Source organism: Castor canadensis, chromosome 6 (assembly GCF_047511655.1).
Source record: "Castor canadensis chromosome 6, mCasCan1.hap1v2, whole genome shotgun sequence".
Lineage (NCBI taxonomy): Eukaryota > Metazoa > Chordata > Mammalia > Rodentia > Castoridae > Castor > Castor canadensis.
This window is the reverse complement of record NC_133391.1, coordinates 2,506,259-2,523,802: the sequence shown is the minus strand read 5'-3', so window position 1 is coordinate 2,523,802 and position 17,544 is coordinate 2,506,259. Positions and strand designations below refer to the sequence as shown.

Genomic DNA, 17,544 nt, shown 5'->3' with positions numbered 1-17,544 from the left:
CTGTTTTATGATAGGTTTTTTCTAGATAGGGTCTCCTGAAACATTTGCCTGGGCTGGCTTCAAACCGCAATCCTCCTCATCTCTGCCTCCTGAGTAGCTGGGATTACAGGCGGGAGCCACTGCTGCCCGGCAAAGTGAAGCCTTTTGTCGTTGGAGCTGAGCACCTCGAGGGTGGTTGTTAGACTCGAAGGCAGGGATGGCGGTTCTGCCCAAAGCCCAGTGTGGCACTGACCTCGGATTCCGAAGCGTCCACTGACTTCTCCTTGAGGTTCACGCTCTCGGTCAGCACGGCACCGTTGTAATTGTTGCAAAGATCCTCGTCGGAGTAGTGCAGACCTCCAGGGCTCGGCCGAGGCGGGGACCTAGGACAGAAGAGGTGCTGTGGGTCACCCCAGAAGATGTCTCTCCCCAGAGGCCCCAGTCACTTGCCCCTGTCCTCTATCATGTCAGAAACGGACAGGCACAGTCCCACAGTGCACTGGCCATCTGGTGATTCCACAGCCAACCCTGCCGGTCGGTGCCTGTCAGCCTGGCTTGGTGGCACTGAGGAGGAGTCGCTGTGTCCCAAGGAGACACCCAAGTGGAAGAGCACAAAATGTCAGGACCAGCGGGAGGCTCGGAGTGCACGGTGCCCACAGTGGGGGCGGGGGGACATGCAGCCGGGGGACAGATTTACAGCAGATACAAGGGTGCAGTATTTTAGCATTCTTTGTGACAAGTCCCCCTGGTCCTGCAGCTACCAATCGCTCTTTTTCCACCCCAACCCTTTCTGCTTTCGTTTACTTTTCAGATGAGGTCCTGTGAGTTTTGCCCGAACTGACCTTGGACTCCAGTCCTCCTCCCTCAGCCTCCTGTGTATCTGGGATTTGTTGAAGTGGAATCTTGCTAGCTTTTTGCTCAGACTGGCCTCGAACCATGATCCACCCATTTCTGCCTCCCATACAGCAGGGATTACAACTGTGAGCCACCATGCCTGGCCCTGTGACTACTTTTTCATGCTCCTATGATATAACAGGAAAAACTTGTCTGTCTGTAGATAAATGGAAGGAAAAGGCATGACCGGATGTCAACTGGCTTCCACTTCCTGCCATAGGACAGCACCTTGGCCGCCCCTCCCCTCCCTGGTGGCAGAGGGCAGGAGCAGCATGGGGGGGCGGTCTCTGGATAGACTCGTCACTGTCGGTTTAGAAGACAATGAGGGGAAACAAACTTTCGGCCTGCCCGGGTCCTGCTGGTGTCTAATTCCCATATTTTTACAACAAAAAGCCAATCCACGTTGAGACTCGCTCAGGGAGAAGAGGCAGCCCAAGCCCCAGGGCGACCCAGATGAGGATTCCCCAGGGAAGGTGTTCTCTGGTGTCTCGTTTCTTCTGCTTGGCTCTTAGGGCTCTGCCAGTCAAAGGGCGGGTGAAGATCATCCCTTGTCCCCTGGTGAAACTGGGGGAAGGGCACGGAGGTAACAGGCCTTGGCGGGAGGCTCATTCTTTGGGCTGTCGTTTTGAGACAGGGTCTTGCTCTGTAGCCCAGGCTGGCCTGGAACTCAGGATCCTCCTGATTCGGCCTCCCGAGTGCTGGTACTACAGGTGTGAAACCCCACGCCCGGCCAAAAGACTCTGGTCTGCATTCCCAACCACATGTGACGACAGCAACTGCTATCGTCACGGGAAAACTAGAATATGTGAATGGTGACGACACAAGGACCGAGCCTGCTGCAGCTAGAGCGACACCAACACGAACAAGAAGCCCCCGATCCTAGTGCCCTGGTGGCGGCCGGGTGTCCCAGTCCTGGAGCTCACCCCTCACCCCTTTGCACACCTCCGGCTGGGAGCCAGGAACGTCACCAAGCGTCTGCGACCCCTGTGCCAGCTATGCTTGACTTTCCGGACACACACGGTTGGGCTCAGTGGCCGGGCCTTGTCCACCCTGGGTCCTGGCTGGCCCAGCCCACAACAGCCCCCTACCTGGTCCCGTTCTTCTTCAAGAAAGCGCCCTTGACATTGAGGTGTCGGTTGTTGAGCTCCAAGGCAGCGAAGCCTCCGTTGTCCAGGGTCGCAGACTCTTCCATGTTGGAAGTGCTCTTACCTGGAGCCCGACCAGGAAAGCGAGAGTGGCGTTAGTGACATGGCTGTGACCCACTGCAGTGACACCGAGTCCTGCGTTCCTGTCAGACACGAGGCACACAGCCTGTGGGACCCGTGCCTCGGCTCATGAGGCAAGTTGGAGCCCAGATGGGAACAAAGGTGCAGTCGATAGATCGTCAAGCTGGAGCAAATGGCGATATTTGCATTTCAGTGGTTCTACTCCCCGCTGCCCAAATACCAGAGCCCTGTCAATGTCTTGTGAAATGTGCTCAGAATGCGAGAGTCAGGGAGGTCAAACAGTCAATCAATGCCAAAACGAAAAACCTGCAATCGCATACCACCACCACAAGTGAGAAATTTTAGTGGGTTGGAGGCAGGGCACGGGGTCTCCTTTTGAATAAGGTGAAAAGGTGGACGGTGGTGATGGCTGTAGGTGTCTTTGGATTAACCGTGTGCCTTTTTAAAAAGTGAATTTACAAATACGCGTCAAGGTACACTGAAGTGAATTAGCAGAGGGAGCGGGTAAATCTATAAGCAGCCACACAGAATTTCCCGCGGCTTCCCATCTTGTCTGGCGTGGGTGTCCCCAAGCATGGCGTGCTCTGTGTCCCTCCCCCCATCCTGACACCATCTTATGTCATCGTCCCCCTCACCCTGGAGGGCTCATTCTGATCAGTGTCACCCCGGGCCCTCCTGCTTGGGGTGCCGTCCTCCCCGGGTGTCCTCCTGACCCACCCGTTTCCCCCAGAGCCCGGCTCAGACGTTCTGGGGGCTGAGCTGCCCGGTCCCCGTGCCCCATGTGCCCTGCAGTGCGTTGTCACCGGGTGCGGCGTTAGGAGGTGAGGGGTTTAATCTGCTGTGTGATTAACAATGGCTTCTCTGACAGGACATCTGCTGCAAGAGCCAGCGTGGCCAGGGCTGTCGCAGTCTCCATCCTTTGCCCAGGGACGCCCCGCAAGGCCTCAGACCCCTCAGCAAGCAGACCACCGTCACCTGTCACCCCCACGACCAGAGCCAGAGTAACCCTCTCCCCTCTGTGACCGCCCAGCCCGTGGTGCCGTGTCGATAGCCACATCGGATGGTCCAAGCCAGGCACCACGTGACCAGCGGGCGTCCCCAGAGCAGGTGCTGCCTCCTCTGGTCAACTCCCGACAGGTCACCCTGTGAGTTCTCCCGGCTCTCGCAGCTGGGGGACATCGCTTCTGCCTTGGCCTCTGCCTCGGCCCCTCCCCAGTGGACCCCTTGATGCGGGCTTCATCTGTGGGACAGGGTCCGCCCATGGAGGTGGTGACCCAGACACGGTCCTAGCACCCTCCGGGGACCTGGAGGCTATTTTGATGGACGTGGTTGAAGTGGGGACAGGGCCTGGGGACACGTGGGAAGGGGTGCCATGGACCCACAAAGGCGTACGGTCCCCACCTGACCTGGGCAGGAGGACAGACGTGCTGGGGAGTCCAGCCCTTTCCTTTTCTCCCTAGGTTTGAATACGCCAGGTGTGAGGCTGGTGTCAGAAGCTGTGGTCACCCCTGGCTTTTTAGGTCCCTTTTCCAGAGGGACGGGGAGAGCAGACACGGGGTTTCCACGCTGCACACCGCGACTTCATAGTGGCGTTCTCGGTCAGATGACGTGCCATTCATACACTGCAAGTCCCACAGGAATAAACTCTGATTTAGGAACTCGCTAGAAGTGAATTTGTGCAGAAAAATCGGCCTTTTCTCTGAGGGCTGAATTACTTAGCGACCCCAAAGCAGATGCCGGTTTAACGTCAGCCCTTCAGAGCAAGGACGTGCGGTTCTGGTAGCGGGAGGGGCCGGCTGCTCCTTAACAGAACCTCGGCAGGGATCTGTCCTGCTAGAAAGAGAGGACGGACAGACAGTGGACGGGAAACTCGGAGAAATGTCCTGCCCGGCCAGTGAGGCGATACTGCAGGATGTCTGTCTGCTTTGGCTCAGCCACACGGGATAAAAACAGGCCGCAGGTGCAGCGTCGAGAAGTGGCCCGTTACAACCATGAGAACCTTTGAAAAACTGAGGATAGCAAAATGCATAAGCTGTACTAATACATTCTCTTTTGGGTGGTACTGGGATTTGAACTCAGGGCCTTGTGCTTGCTAGACAGGCGCTCTACCCCTTGAGCTATGCCCCAGTCTTTTTGTTTTAGTTTGTTTTTCACGTAGGGTCTCACGCTTTTGCCTGGGTTGGCTTTGACAGTGATTCTCCTACCTCCACCTCCCCAGTGGCTGGGATTACAGCCGTGCACTGCCACACCCACCCCTAAAGTGCACTCATCTTAAGTGTCCCGTGGGAGGTTTGGTCATTGTGTGGAGCCCACCACCTGTACACGGGGGGTGCAGCATCTCGCACCTGCGAGGCTCACTCAGTCACACCTTCCCTGCCTACCTCTCCACCAAGAGGCATCAGCGACTTGCTATGGCCGTTCCTGACCACCACGCAAACAGAGCCACACCACGCGTGCTCTCCTGGGGCTGACCTCACCCGTGTTCATTTCTCTAACAACAGCACTACTTTACTGACTGCACACCTGGCCTGGGGAAGTTAAATAGCAAACCGGCCCTCAGAGGGCTTGGAGCTGGACCAGGGGAGACGTAAGGGAGGGTCAGCTTCCTGAGCTGTACCACGGGGACAGCCCTGCCAACACCGCGTGAGCCTCCCCGGGTCACTATTAACACCACGGGGGCCCGAATTTCATGTTTCACCCTTCTAGCCAACCGCGTTTAAAACACTAGTGCACTGGAGAGGCTCCGACTCCAGCACCAAGTCCGAGACCAGGGCTCGGGCAGAACCTGCGGCTCCGGGAAGGCACTGGCTGACCCCGGGGTGCCAGGGCGCCGTGGGGCCGGGAACCACGTGCTGGCCACACACCTGTGCTGCAGTCCTTGTACTTCCTGCTCTGTCTGCGCAGGACCAGCGCGAAGGCCACCAGCAGGGTGATGATGAGGAGCGACAGGGCCATCACCAGCAGGAACCACCACTCCTCGTAGAACGGGGTTTCCACTTGAGCTGCAGGGAGGGCGACACGCAGAGCGAGGCTTGACCGACTGACTCCCCAGAGGCGGCCATCGCCCGTGCACCAGGGACGGGGCTGGGGGGCAGGACGTGGGGATGACCCGAGTCACAGGCTGGGCTGTCGTGCGTGGACCGACCCTCTTCCCTGGGGCCAGGCGCAGGCGTGGCCAGCTCTGCGGCAGGCGTGGGAATTCAGCCGTCACCATTCCCACCTTCTGTCCAGCCAGCTCGGGGTCCTCCCACCCCAAGACCTCTCAGCCTTGCCCTTGCTCTGACCCTGTCTGTCCGCTCCCATCGTGCTTCCCCAACTTAAAGCCACGGTCTGGGGCTGGGGAGCAGCTCAAGTGGTGGAGCACCCACCCAGCAAGCGTGAGACCCTGAGTTCAAATCCCACACAGCCCAAAACACCAACAAAAAGTTAGAGAGACCTTGTCTGGAGCGAAGTCGCCTCCTGTCCTCACCTTACCCAGCCGTCCACTGCCCTCCCATCTCCTCACATCCGCCCTTGGCATGGCCACCAGAAAGGCCTGCTGGGATGGAAATAAATCATCCCAACGTCATCCAGTGGCCCTCGTTGGCGATGAGATAAAGGCTGAGTCACTTTTTTTGTGGGTGTTTTTGGTGGCACTGAGGTTTGAATTCAGGGCCTCTCACTTACTAGGCAGGTGTTTTACCACTTGAGCCATGTCCCCAGCCCTTTCAATTTTACTTTGCTTTTTCAAATAGGGTCTCCCATTTTTTCCCCGGCTGTCCCTAAACCTTGACCACCCTATCCCTGCTCCCGAGTTGCTGGGATTACAGGCAGGCCTCACCATGCCCAGCTTGGGGCTCCTGTTGAGTGTGGGTGCCCCCCATACCTGTGCACAGGGGCTCACCAGTGTATCTCCTTTCACCTTGGGCCTTCTCCACTGGGCCAGAGCCCCTAAAGGCTGGGGCTATGTGTTATTAACTCTGTCTCTAGCAAACAGAGGCCTCATATTTCCACTCAGTTTTGAGAGGCAAGTTAGAAAAGGTTGCATTTAAAACTCCTTTGGCAAAGGACCCTTCTACTCCTTTGTTTTCACTCCGTGACTGAGCAGATGATAACAGGAAATGGTTTCTCGGGGCGTCGCCGGCCTTGGGCCCCCTCCTTGCCGTTCAAGAGCCTCCCCGCAGGGGAGCTGGTTCTGCACCCAGGAGGCCTCAACCAAGGAGCCTCTACAGGCAAGGCCTGGGGCCGCCTCCAGCTGCCGCCACCTGGAAACCACATCTATCTGGTGCTAAGTATGTCACCGGGAGGCTAAAGGACGCACTCTCTGGGAATTACGGGGAACTTGGCTTTGGATAACAGCACACCACAGGGTTTCTTAGGTGATGACAGTGTTTTGAATCCAAAAGATCTAAGCTGATCTTCAGGCTGTGCCTTCAACGGAGCACATCACAAGGCTGACATCCCACACCAGCCCCGCTCCGGTGCCGGAGGGAAGAAAGGCCTCGATTGTCCTGTGGGGTGCTCACCCCAGGACAGGAGCCCCGCCCAGCACGGCCAAGGACCTGGTGCCAGGCCAGTGGCTGCCGTCCAGCGGGCATTTGGATGCAGGGGGCCCAGAGAGACGGTCACACGTGAGGCTCCGTGAAGGAGACAGGCAGCCATGATGCAGGGGACGGTGACCTTTGCCACCACGGTGCCTGTGGACTTAGAGCCACAAGGGTTTGGAATCGCTTCATGGTACTTTTGAACCAAGAGAGGTGATTGTGAATTAGTGCATTGGGGAATGCGGTGGGGAGCAGGGCGTGTTTAAAATTGTATAATAAAAACCAATAAATGAGTATTATTTATTTTCTAAATCGTGCTCATTACACACTCGAGCGGCCCTCTTCTCATAGTCCCCATCTCTCCCTGAGTGACCTCCAACCCAGGGTGCGGGGTCACCCACAGACCCATCCTTCCTGAGACCCGTGGTCAGGACAGCAGGAAGGCTGTCATGAACTTCGGTGTTGGGGGTGGGCAGCCCGGCCTGGGCTGAAGGAGGAAGAGGTGGAGGCCAGCCGGGCCTCCCGGCTCTGCCTCCCGCCCTTGCTGGCCTGGGCTTTGCCTGACCCCCGACACCTATTCCCCTCTTGTCCCTTGCTTCTGCTGCCAGACCCTTCCTCAAATGCTCTGTCTCACAGCCTCCAGCCCACTCCCCACTTGTGTCCCCAGACCCAGGCTTGAGACCTATCTGTGCATTTGATCAACATGGGGTTAAAAAATACCCAGACCCCTATCTGGGCAGCTGAAGTCACCATGGGGGTGGGGACCATGAGGTCTCTTAACATTCCCATGTCCCTGAGGGCAGCTAGAGTTCATTCACACCAGGTGATGATGGGTGGCTGGGTGGATGAATGGGTGGATGGGTGGATGGGTGGGTGGATGTGTGGGTGGGTGGATGGGTGGATGGATGGGTGGATGGGTGGATGGGTGGGTGGATGTGTGGGTGGGTGGATGTGTGTGTGGGTGGGTGGATGGGTGGGTGGATGGATGGGTGGATGGGTGGATGGATGGGTGGATGGGTGGATGGATGGGTGGATGTGTGGGTGGGTGGATGGGTGGGTGGATGGGTGGATGGGTGGATGGATGGGCGGATGGGTGGATGGGTGGATAGATGTACAGACGGATGGATCTGTGGATAGATGAACGGATGGATGGATCTGTGGATAGATGAATGGATGGATGGACAGATGGATGGACAGATGGACAGGAGAATGAATGGACAGATGGACAGATGGTACAATTCCCCCTCCTTTCCTTTGTCCCTTGAGTGCCCCAGAAGGGCTCCTACCTGACACTGCCATGGAGGGGCTACTGGGCTCCCCATAGCCTGCCTTGTTCACGGCCACCACCCGGAACTCGTAGGTCACCCCTTGCCGGAGCTTGTCTAGGGTGACAGTGTAGGTCGTGGCTCTCCGGGGAATGTCCTTTACAAACATATCCCATAAGCCTTCATCTGTGGAGCGAGAGAGACACAGCAGAGGTGAGATTCTTTTGAGGTTTCTTTTGGACACAACCACCTCACATCTGGACATCACAGCTGCCTGGCCCATCCGTTCATAGCTGCCTTAGGGCAGGGCATCTGGTGTGAGGGTCACAGGGGACAGGAGAGTCCTTCACCTACAGACTCTGCTAAGCCACAGACAGGAGAAGCATTTTTGTTTTGTTTTGTTTTTGAGACAGGGTCTCCGGCTGTACATCCCAGGTTGCCCTGGAACTTGTGATCCTGCCTGGGCCTCCTGAATGCTGGGATTACAGGTGTGAACCACCACCCTCAGCAAGAGTGGTGTTTTCTTGACCCTCCTCCTCCCCTACTGCATGCCTGTCACTTCCAGGCTCTGGCTGCCGCTTGACCTAACCTTGGGGCTGTCTGGCTCCAGCTTGCTGTTTTCCCTGCCTGTCGTGTGCACGCTGCCACCATTCCTGACCTTTGTGACCCACCAACAGCTCTTCCTGGCCACCCTGCCAGTTCCCAGCTGGTCCCTCACATCTGGTGTGTCCCACCTACATCCTCACTGGAAACCAAACCCAGCCAATGGTCAAAAAGGAAGCTTGGACGCCCAGCTTCTCCCCAGTGGCTGCCAGTGCTATGGGAGGCCATGTGTTTCCCACGCAGCGTGGACAGAATGAGGGCAGCGCTCCACGCACAGCCGTAGCTCGTCCACCTTGGCAGCTGGTGGGCAGAGCTATGGTACCTGTGTGTGCTTGGTGACAGCCCCCTCAGGGCCCCATGCCCTGTCCCTGGGAGTCACCCCCAGTTTCTGACTTAAAGGCCACCCCCCAAACCACCCAGAGCCCTGCAAGACTGAGCAAACTTTGGAGGGACTTCAGCGTCACACCAGCTCAGGGCCACATAGGTTTTTTGTTTTTCCTTTTTGTGGCACCACAGTTTGAACTCAGGGCCTTGCACTTGCTAGGCAGCGCTCTATCACTTGAGCTGCATCCCCAGCCTTTTTTTGCCTTAAGTATTTTTCAGATAGGGTTTCATGTTTATGCTTGGGTTGGCTTGGACTGCAATCCTCCTCTTTATGCCTCCCGTTTAGCTAGGATGACAGATATGCACCACCATGCCCAGTTAATTGGTTGAGATGGGGTCTCCCTAACTTTTCACCTGGGCTGGCCTCAAAATGCAATCCTCCTTATCTCTACCTCCCAAGTACCTGGGATTACAGCTGTGTGCCAATGCACCAAACTCCTAGTTTTTTATTCTCTGCTCAGGTACTGCCAAATACAGATATAATTGTAAATATATAGATACACACACACACACACACACACACACACAAACATCTATCTATCTAAAATTTGGAACACAGATTTCTACTCCTGTTAATAATAACATTATGTCATTAATTGCAATAGTCAAAAGGTAGGAACAACCCACATATCTCTGGACAAATAGTGAAATAAAACACAGACTGTGCACACAATGGAATACAACACAGCCTTAAAAAAGGAAGGACATTCTGATGTGCGCTACGACGTGGATGAAGCTCGAAGATGATATGCTGAGTGAAATAAATCAGTCACGAAAGGCCAGACCTTGTAGGATTCTCTCTTTGAGGTCCCTAGGGCCGTCAAATCCCTCGAGACAGAAGGTGGGGTGCGGGGGAGCCAGTGGCTGGAGAGGGGGTGGGGAATTAGTGTTCAATGGTGACAGAGTTCTGGTTTTGCAGGAGGACAGGAGTTCTACAGGTGGACAGTGGTGACGGCTCCACAACCACAGCAATGTGCTTACTGCCACCACATCGCACACTCGAGAACAGTTGAGGTGGTGAGCTTTATGTCATGCGTACTTTTCCACAGTAAAAAAGATACCGAATCTCTTTAAATCCTGACATCTAGGAGAATATTAACAAATTAAAGGGAGGAAATCTTACGCAGCGAGAAAGAGGCAGACAGGTTTGACTCTGATGCATCCACCAACAGCAAAAGATACGTGAGCAGTGAAATCTGCCATCCAAAAACCAACCAAAGGCTGGCCAGGTGTGGCGGTGCACGCCTGTAATCCCAGCAGTCAGGAGACTGAGGCAGGAGGATTTCAAGGTCCAGTCCCGCCTGGGCTGCATAGCGAATTCAAGGCATCCAGAGTCTGGAACTACACAGCGCAGCCCGGGCGCAAAGCCCGGCCCCTCCCATGACCGTGTGACCTCAGGGGGAACAGTCAGCCTTCCGTGTCTCCTCTGCAGAGTGGTGATACAAACCTATCCACGTCACAGCTTTGCTCTGACGATCAGCCACGCTTGTACTTTTCCAGTGCTTAGAACAGCGCTTCACCCACAGCGAGCACGATGGGAGTGTTTGCAAAATAAAGTATAAATCTACTCCCGATGCACTTGAAGTAGCAACCTTTCACGGAGGAATTTTTCTCTCACGGGCACGGGTATGACACACTTTATAAAGGGAGGGAAGGTCCACTTGAATATGCATGTGCACACGCTGACAGCTTCATGGGGCCCCGGGAGCAAAGCACCCAGCCCAGCCCACCCCACACAGCGAGGGACCGGCCGGGATGCAGAACCCCACTCTCTGTTTGCAAAGGATTTAAGAGTCTCCCGGGTCCTCACAGTCAGAGGTTAAAGGCTTAGGCAGAGCGGCAGAATCCTGCTGATTTAACTCAAATATTTACACTCATCAAGGGGCCGTTGCCAGGAAGAATGTCAAAACGGCAAGCTGTAACTTGAGTGGGGTTTTCCCACCTAAGGTAGTAAGGCTTGTGCACAGAATGACTGTTGCAGTAGGCTGTATTTTTGCATGTGGGTTTTGCAGAAGGATGACTGGGAGGGCATCTACATTTACTCCTCCTCCACGAATGACCCCTTCCCCCTCACTAATCCACAAATACTACAAGGCCCATTCTTTGGCCAGGTCCTGTTTGGCCCCTCAAGGAGTCACATGAGACATCCTTCTCAATGAGCTGTGCGTGGTAACGGGCAGGGAGAGAAGAGGAAGCAAGGCATGGCTGCCCTTGACCACCTCACAGTCCAGGAGGATGGCTGCTTTTGCTTATGGACTTCTAGACAACATGGTTCCATTTACCTGCTTATTTGCACCACAGGGCTCTGAATATTTGAAAGAGTTCAATAAATACCGCTTGCCATCACCCACCCACCCATCCACTTATCCATCCATCTATTGTCCATCCATCTGTCCATCTACCCACCCATCCATCTACTGATCCATCTAACTGCTCATCCATACATCCACTTATTCATCTGCTCATCCATTCACCCATCCATCCGTCCATCCATCCACCCATCCATCCACCCATCCATTCACCCATCCATCCACCATCCATCCACCCATCCATCCATCCATCCACCCACCCATCCACCCACCCATCCACCCATCCATCCATCCATCTGTCCATCCATCCGTCCATCCATCCACCCACCCACCTACCCATCCACCCATCCACCCATCCACTTATCCATCCATCTGTCCATCTACCCACCCATCCATCTACTGATCCATCTAACTGCTCATCCATACATCCACTTATTCATCTGCTCATCCATCCACCCATCCATCCATCCATCCATCCATCCATCCATCCACCCATCCATCCACCCATCCACCCACCCATCCATCCACCCACCCATCCATCCGTCCATCCATCCGTCCATCCATCCATCCATCCATCCACCCACCCACCCACCCACCCATCCACCCATCCACCCATCCACCCACCCATCCACCCATCCATCCACCCATCCACCCACCCATCCACCCATCCATCCACCCACCCATCCACCCACCCATCCATCCGTCCATCCATCCATCCACCCATCCATCCATCCACCCATCCATCCATCCACCCATCCATTCATCCACCCATCCACCCACCGACCCATCCATTCACCCATCCACCCACCCATCCATCCACCATCCATCCATCTACTGATCCACCCATCCATCTGTCTGTCCATTCGTCCACCTATCTATCCATCCATCCATCAATCCTTCTACCTATCCATTCGCCTGTCCATCTGTCCATCCACCCACCCATCCATCTATCTACTCGCCCACCTGTCCACACACCTGTCCACGCTCTTTGCACCCCGTGGCCTCTCACAGGATTTCACATGGCAGCTTTCGGTGGATAATGACCACCACCATGTCACTAGAACTTGTCAGGAGCGAGTAAGTCACTGTTACAAGGCTTTAAATGTTGAATCAGCTATTGAGTGCTTTTCCTTTAAAGAGATAATTTCATGCTGTAAGGAGCTAAAGACAAAAATACAGACTTGCACACCGGGTGCTGTTTAAACCCACGGAGATTAGGGTGCCCGGGGCGTGAAAGGTCCCCGATCCGAGGTGCGAGCCCCGCGCCAGCGCCCGGCCTTCTCGTAAGTGTTTCTCTAAGGCTTTCCTGGGGGAGCGCCCACCCGCCATCGCCTGGAGGCCGCATTTCATCTCAAGCGCTCCGTCACAGTTCCAGGAACTGTGTGCATTTTTACAACAACATTTTAAAATATTGATACAGCATCTTAACACGGAATGATTTATTTAGCAATCCATTCACATTCAAAAACGGGAGGGCAAACTTGTACCAACATAATTTCTCTCTGAATTTACAGGGGAAAATGTTCACATTTTTATCCTGCTTAGCTGCCTTTCCAAAATTAGCAGATTCAGCATTTTATTCTCCAGCTATAACCCGCCGGGCCGTTAATCCGTAACAATGGCCCCAGCGCAGTCACGAGTGGGTAAGAAATGTCTTGCCGACCATGTCCACTCGGCCTCTCAACTGCGGGCTGTTTTCTCACTTGGAGTGTGCTCTAAATATGTCAGTAAATCAGTGAGCGAGAAAAGAATCCCCACAAATTAGTGGGGAAAATAACATTCCAGCACTATTAGCAAGAATGGAATTTGTGCACCTGGTTTTCTGTGCTCTGGGAAAGTCCCCAGGGCCTGCCCGGACTTCCATCTCAATCAACGAGGGAGACGAGAGCAGGACCATGTATTTTCCACAAGAAAATCCTGGACACGCAGTGTAGACGGATCCCAAGCCCAGGCACGCTCGCCCTGCTGAGGTGTTCGAGACCCCAGCCTGCTTTCCACCTCTGTCTCTGTCATGGGAAATGTGTGATCTGCCTGGAGGAGAGTGGTCACAACCCCTCCAAGGCTGGATCCCACATGCCCGATCCCTGCATGCCTGGAGGGCCACTGTCTGGTTCACTGACCTCTGGGTAACTGATCCCCCGACGACTGATCCCTTGTTGACCCATCCTCATGTGACTGACCCAGCCCCATGTCCCCTGGTGGCCTGGAGCCTTCACCATCCTGGGATGTGATCCTCTTGATGTCCAGGGAAGTCGGGAGGGCCCTGCAGGCTGAGGTGAGTGTGAACCCCATCCTTCCCTTCCCAGCCACTGGAGAGAGCACCGTCCCAAATTCTTGTTCCTGAGACACCGTTGGAGAAACCCCACCTGGGGTCTTGAGAAAGCAGGAGAGCCACCGAGAAGGGACTTTGCAAATATCCCTAAGTGAGCGTCACTGTCATCGTGCACCTGACGGGGCAGCTCGGGAGGAAAGGTGAAGGGAACCCAGTTGCACACGGCGGCTCTACAGCTTCCTCAGACCGCACGATCTACCTGTCCTCCCTACCCTTCCTGTGTTGTGTGACCACTGAAAGAAGGGAAAAAGACACCTAAAACCAGTCGTCTTTCCCAGTGCCATCGGGCTTGGTATTTGACAGCCATGTTTGTTTCCAGCAGACAGAATGAGGCAGCTTAGTTCTGTGCGCCAATGTCTCCCGCCCACGGTGACACATCTGCTCCCAGACTGGGGCCAACGAGCCTGGAGACACAGTCACATCTCTCCTGGACCGAGACAGAGCCCAGCAGGGCACACTGAGGGACACGGCTGGAGGCGTCTCTCCCACGCCCAGGACCCAGCGGCCCGCTGCAGGTGTCAGGGCAGACACCATGCCAACCCAGAAGTTTGATTTCATGGACAATTAAACAGGGTCGCCATGCTGGATGAAACTGTCACTCACCCCCGAGATTGCTGGGTCCACTAACTTACGCAGCCAACAGACTGACTGGCAGACCGCAGGGCTGAGCCAGCGGAGGCCGTCGCCGTCACTTCTTTAACGCTCAGGCCAGGCTAGAAATGTCCACAAGCTAAACGCGGCTGATGATCAAATGACTTTCTGATCCTCGTTCAAGGCAGGAGACACAGATGCAAGCCTGCGTGCACAGGTGACCTGTGTCTCTGAAGAGGAGCTGTGGCCATGAGAAAGACAAAAGGTGGCTGTGGCCGTGGTCCACCTGGCCACTCTGCCTACTTGGGAACGTCTGTGGATGTTGAACCTTCAGGATAATACTGACATTTTTTTCCCCTTTCTTTTTTGTAAACAGGGTTTCATTATGGAGCCCAGGCTGGCCTCAAACTCTTGATCTTCCATCTCCACCTCCCGTGAGAGCTGGGATTACAGGCATGAATCACCATACTTGGTGCAAAAATACTGATTTTCTTCTCGGTTCAATGGAAAACCCCCATTGCCAAAGGCTGAAAATGAGTGGAATGAGTGGGGAGGGACCGGGATTGTGCCCAGGAAGACGGATGGTGGACGGGCCCAGGCTCTCAGCTCGGGCCTGGAGCAGCATTGTGAAAAAAGCAATCCAACGCCTGCCTGCCTGCCGTGGGTGCGTCCGAAATATGTATTTCATAGCTGCTCTGGAGAGGGATGTATATTTATAGGTCCTTTAGAGCATCCCGTCTATTGTGTAAATATGTAGATTAGGCTCTATGATTTACACGGTGAAATGCTTCCGAGTAATCTGTGTGCATAAATCACCCACACAGATGTCACCACAGCCACTGTGGTGTCGCCATGGCTGTCCAGGGAGTTCTGTGACATGATTCTGGGGAAACTTGCACGCAGCCAGGGAAAGGAGCGAGCTGGATGGCCGTTCTGGTGGAAGTTGATGGCTGAGTCCTCGGGCCACACTCAGTGACCACCATGTCTGGGAATAAAAGGCTCGGTGTCCTGGCCTGATGGGATTTTCAGTAGACGTCTGTGACCCCATGACATGATAGCCACAGGGCTGCAGCAGACTCTGCAGGGGCGAAACGAGGACCTGAACCAAAGAGGGAGAGTTCACTGCTGGCTGCCGAAGCTCGGGTGACATCTCTGGGCAGAGGGATGACACCGATGGATGTCCTGTCTGCAGGGGCCCAGGCAGGGATTTGTCTGGATGGGGAAACACCAGGTGACCTCTGTCCCAACTTGACATCTGTGTGTGTGGGCTCTGCACAGGTCCCCTCCTGACAGACGAGGTCCCTAACGTCCAGTGAGCCACTTGCGGCCTGAGGACAGTGTGGCCGGAGCACCACAGCAGAGAAAATAACAAGACACGGCATTTAATGTTCTGTGTAATGAGGCCTGAAATGGATGACAGCTGAGATCCGGCGCCCGGGGCCCCAGCTAGGTCTTTAAATATTGACAATCTATAAAAACGAGCCCAGTGTTCTGCTGTGAGCTGCGGTGGCCCTGCCACAGGGAGGGACGTCTTCTCAAGATTGCATGAAAGAGCTCGGGGCTAGCAGCCACTCGGCTGGCTCAGCTAGCTGTGCAAATGGAGAAGGTGTTGATGGTGGCTTTCCAGTGTTGGTTGACAGACAAAACAGTCTTCAGTGCCATTGAGAAAGATGGCGTCCTCCAGGTTGGTGTCTTGTCATGTCTTGGCCTCCCGTGGGGCAGGTTCACAGGCTGGCACCAACCCTCTGAACACAGGTTCCCATCTGGCTTCCAAAGGCCAGCGTGAGGCCCAAGGGACATGCCAGTCTGCTCCTACAGATGCCTGAAAGCTGGCATCTCGCCACCAGGTGTCCTGTTTTCCTGAGGACGAATTCAAATGCATATGGCGGCCCAAGGAGAGATCAGACAAGTCCCCAGCAGGCCTGAGAATGGGGACCGTATCATGTTTTGGAAAGCCCTGGGGTGAGGGCATGAAAGCCAGGATGCCAAGGCGGGACACCTGTGTCCGGCTGGTGACGGTGTGCCGCCCGCCACAGGCTGGCCGCTGACTGAGGACGCTCGCCACTATTTTAAATGACACCGCTTACTCCGAGGTCATGGTAGAGTGCCCCCACCTGTAAGAAACAGGTGCCCCCCCCAGGTAACATCTCTACTGCAATGTCACATCCAAGGTGGGGACACAGTTGAGGCACAGGGCACTTCCTCTGGAGCCTCTGAGTCACAGGTCCTATAACGTCCCTATGGACGGTCCTGGGGATGCAGTGGGTCCTGGGGATGGGGGAAGCCACTTGTGGATCCAGTGCAGGCTTTTTAAGCTGTCCTTGGCACCATGGACCCCGTCTTAAGGACACCTTCTCGGAAGGGATCTAAGTGCACGAGGAACACTGGAAAGGAAGAGCCATCGTCTTTTCTGGACCCCTGTGTCCCCTGGAAAACCACGCTGTGCGTGGTTCTGGGGAAGATGTGTGAAATCTCTACGGTGGCCAAATGTCCCGAGACTTCTGCTGACACCGCAAGGTGCTGCTGTCGCACAGGAGGCGTCCCACTTGCTACGATGGCCTCCCCACCCCCAAACTGCATTTCCTGAGTAAAGTCCTCACGCCAGTAGCTCAGGATGACCTTGTTTGGAATCAGGGTCATCAGACATACTTAAAGTACTGTCCTTACGAAAGCGGAAGTCTGGACACAGACACACGGACGGACAGACTGTGGGAAGGAAAGGCAGAGATGGGCAGGCGATACATCCCGGCCACAGAATGCTGGGATTGCCAGTGACCGCCAGGACCTGGGGGAAACAGACTGTCCCTCACGTCCCTCAGAAGGAACCAACCCTGCCGGCACCGTGACCTTGGACGTGTGGCCTCCATCCCCGCCATTTCTGTTGTGTAAGCAGTTCATGGTCCTTTGTGAAACCTCCAGAACACTAACACTCCTCTGTGCATAACTGAAAAAAATGCTAAATTACAGTTAGATTGAGAAAAATAAAAATGTGGGTTTTTGTTCTCATCTGAGCTTATGGATCTCCTGAATTTTACCCATGAATCCTGTCCATCCGTCCATTTTCTGATGCTGTAGCAAAACATCTGGGTTCTTTATAGAAAATAAAAGTGGTTTCTTTAACTCACAGTCCGGGAGCATCAGTGTGACTCTAGTGAGGCCCCCTGGCACAGCTGGGTCACAGATGGCAAGTCAGACAGTGGGGAGGACAGTCTTGCGTTGTAATGACAACCCCCTCTCGTGAGAACAGACTGACTCCCTGAGACCAGCATTAATCTCTTCCAGCGGAGCAGCTGAAAAGCAGGTCAGCTCTTCCTCGGCCCCACATCAATCACCCCAGACATCATCACCCCACTTGGGAACAAGCTTCTGACACACGAAGCCTCGGGGGACACACCCAACCCATGTCCAGCCTCAGCCGATCCCTCGGTGGCCCAGAAG

The 17,544-nt window shown here is 54.9% G+C and overlaps 1 protein-coding gene across 2 annotated transcripts in view; it reads right to left on the bottom strand.

Moving 5' to 3' along the window:
• Positions 1-17,544, bottom strand: part of Sdk1 (sidekick cell adhesion molecule 1) — a 744,195-nt gene that overhangs the window by 6,944 nt on the left and 719,707 nt on the right. For both annotated transcript variants that reach the window (XM_074075462.1, XM_074075461.1), the window contains 4 exons: positions 7,909-8,073; positions 4,964-5,101; positions 1,962-2,082; positions 233-362 (listed from right to left, as the gene is read on the bottom strand). In XM_074075462.1, the coding sequence (XP_073931563.1) occupies positions 233-362; positions 1,962-2,082; positions 4,964-5,101; positions 7,909-8,073 (554 nt within the window). The remainder of the gene's footprint in view (positions 1-232; positions 363-1,961; positions 2,083-4,963; positions 5,102-7,908; positions 8,074-17,544) is intronic.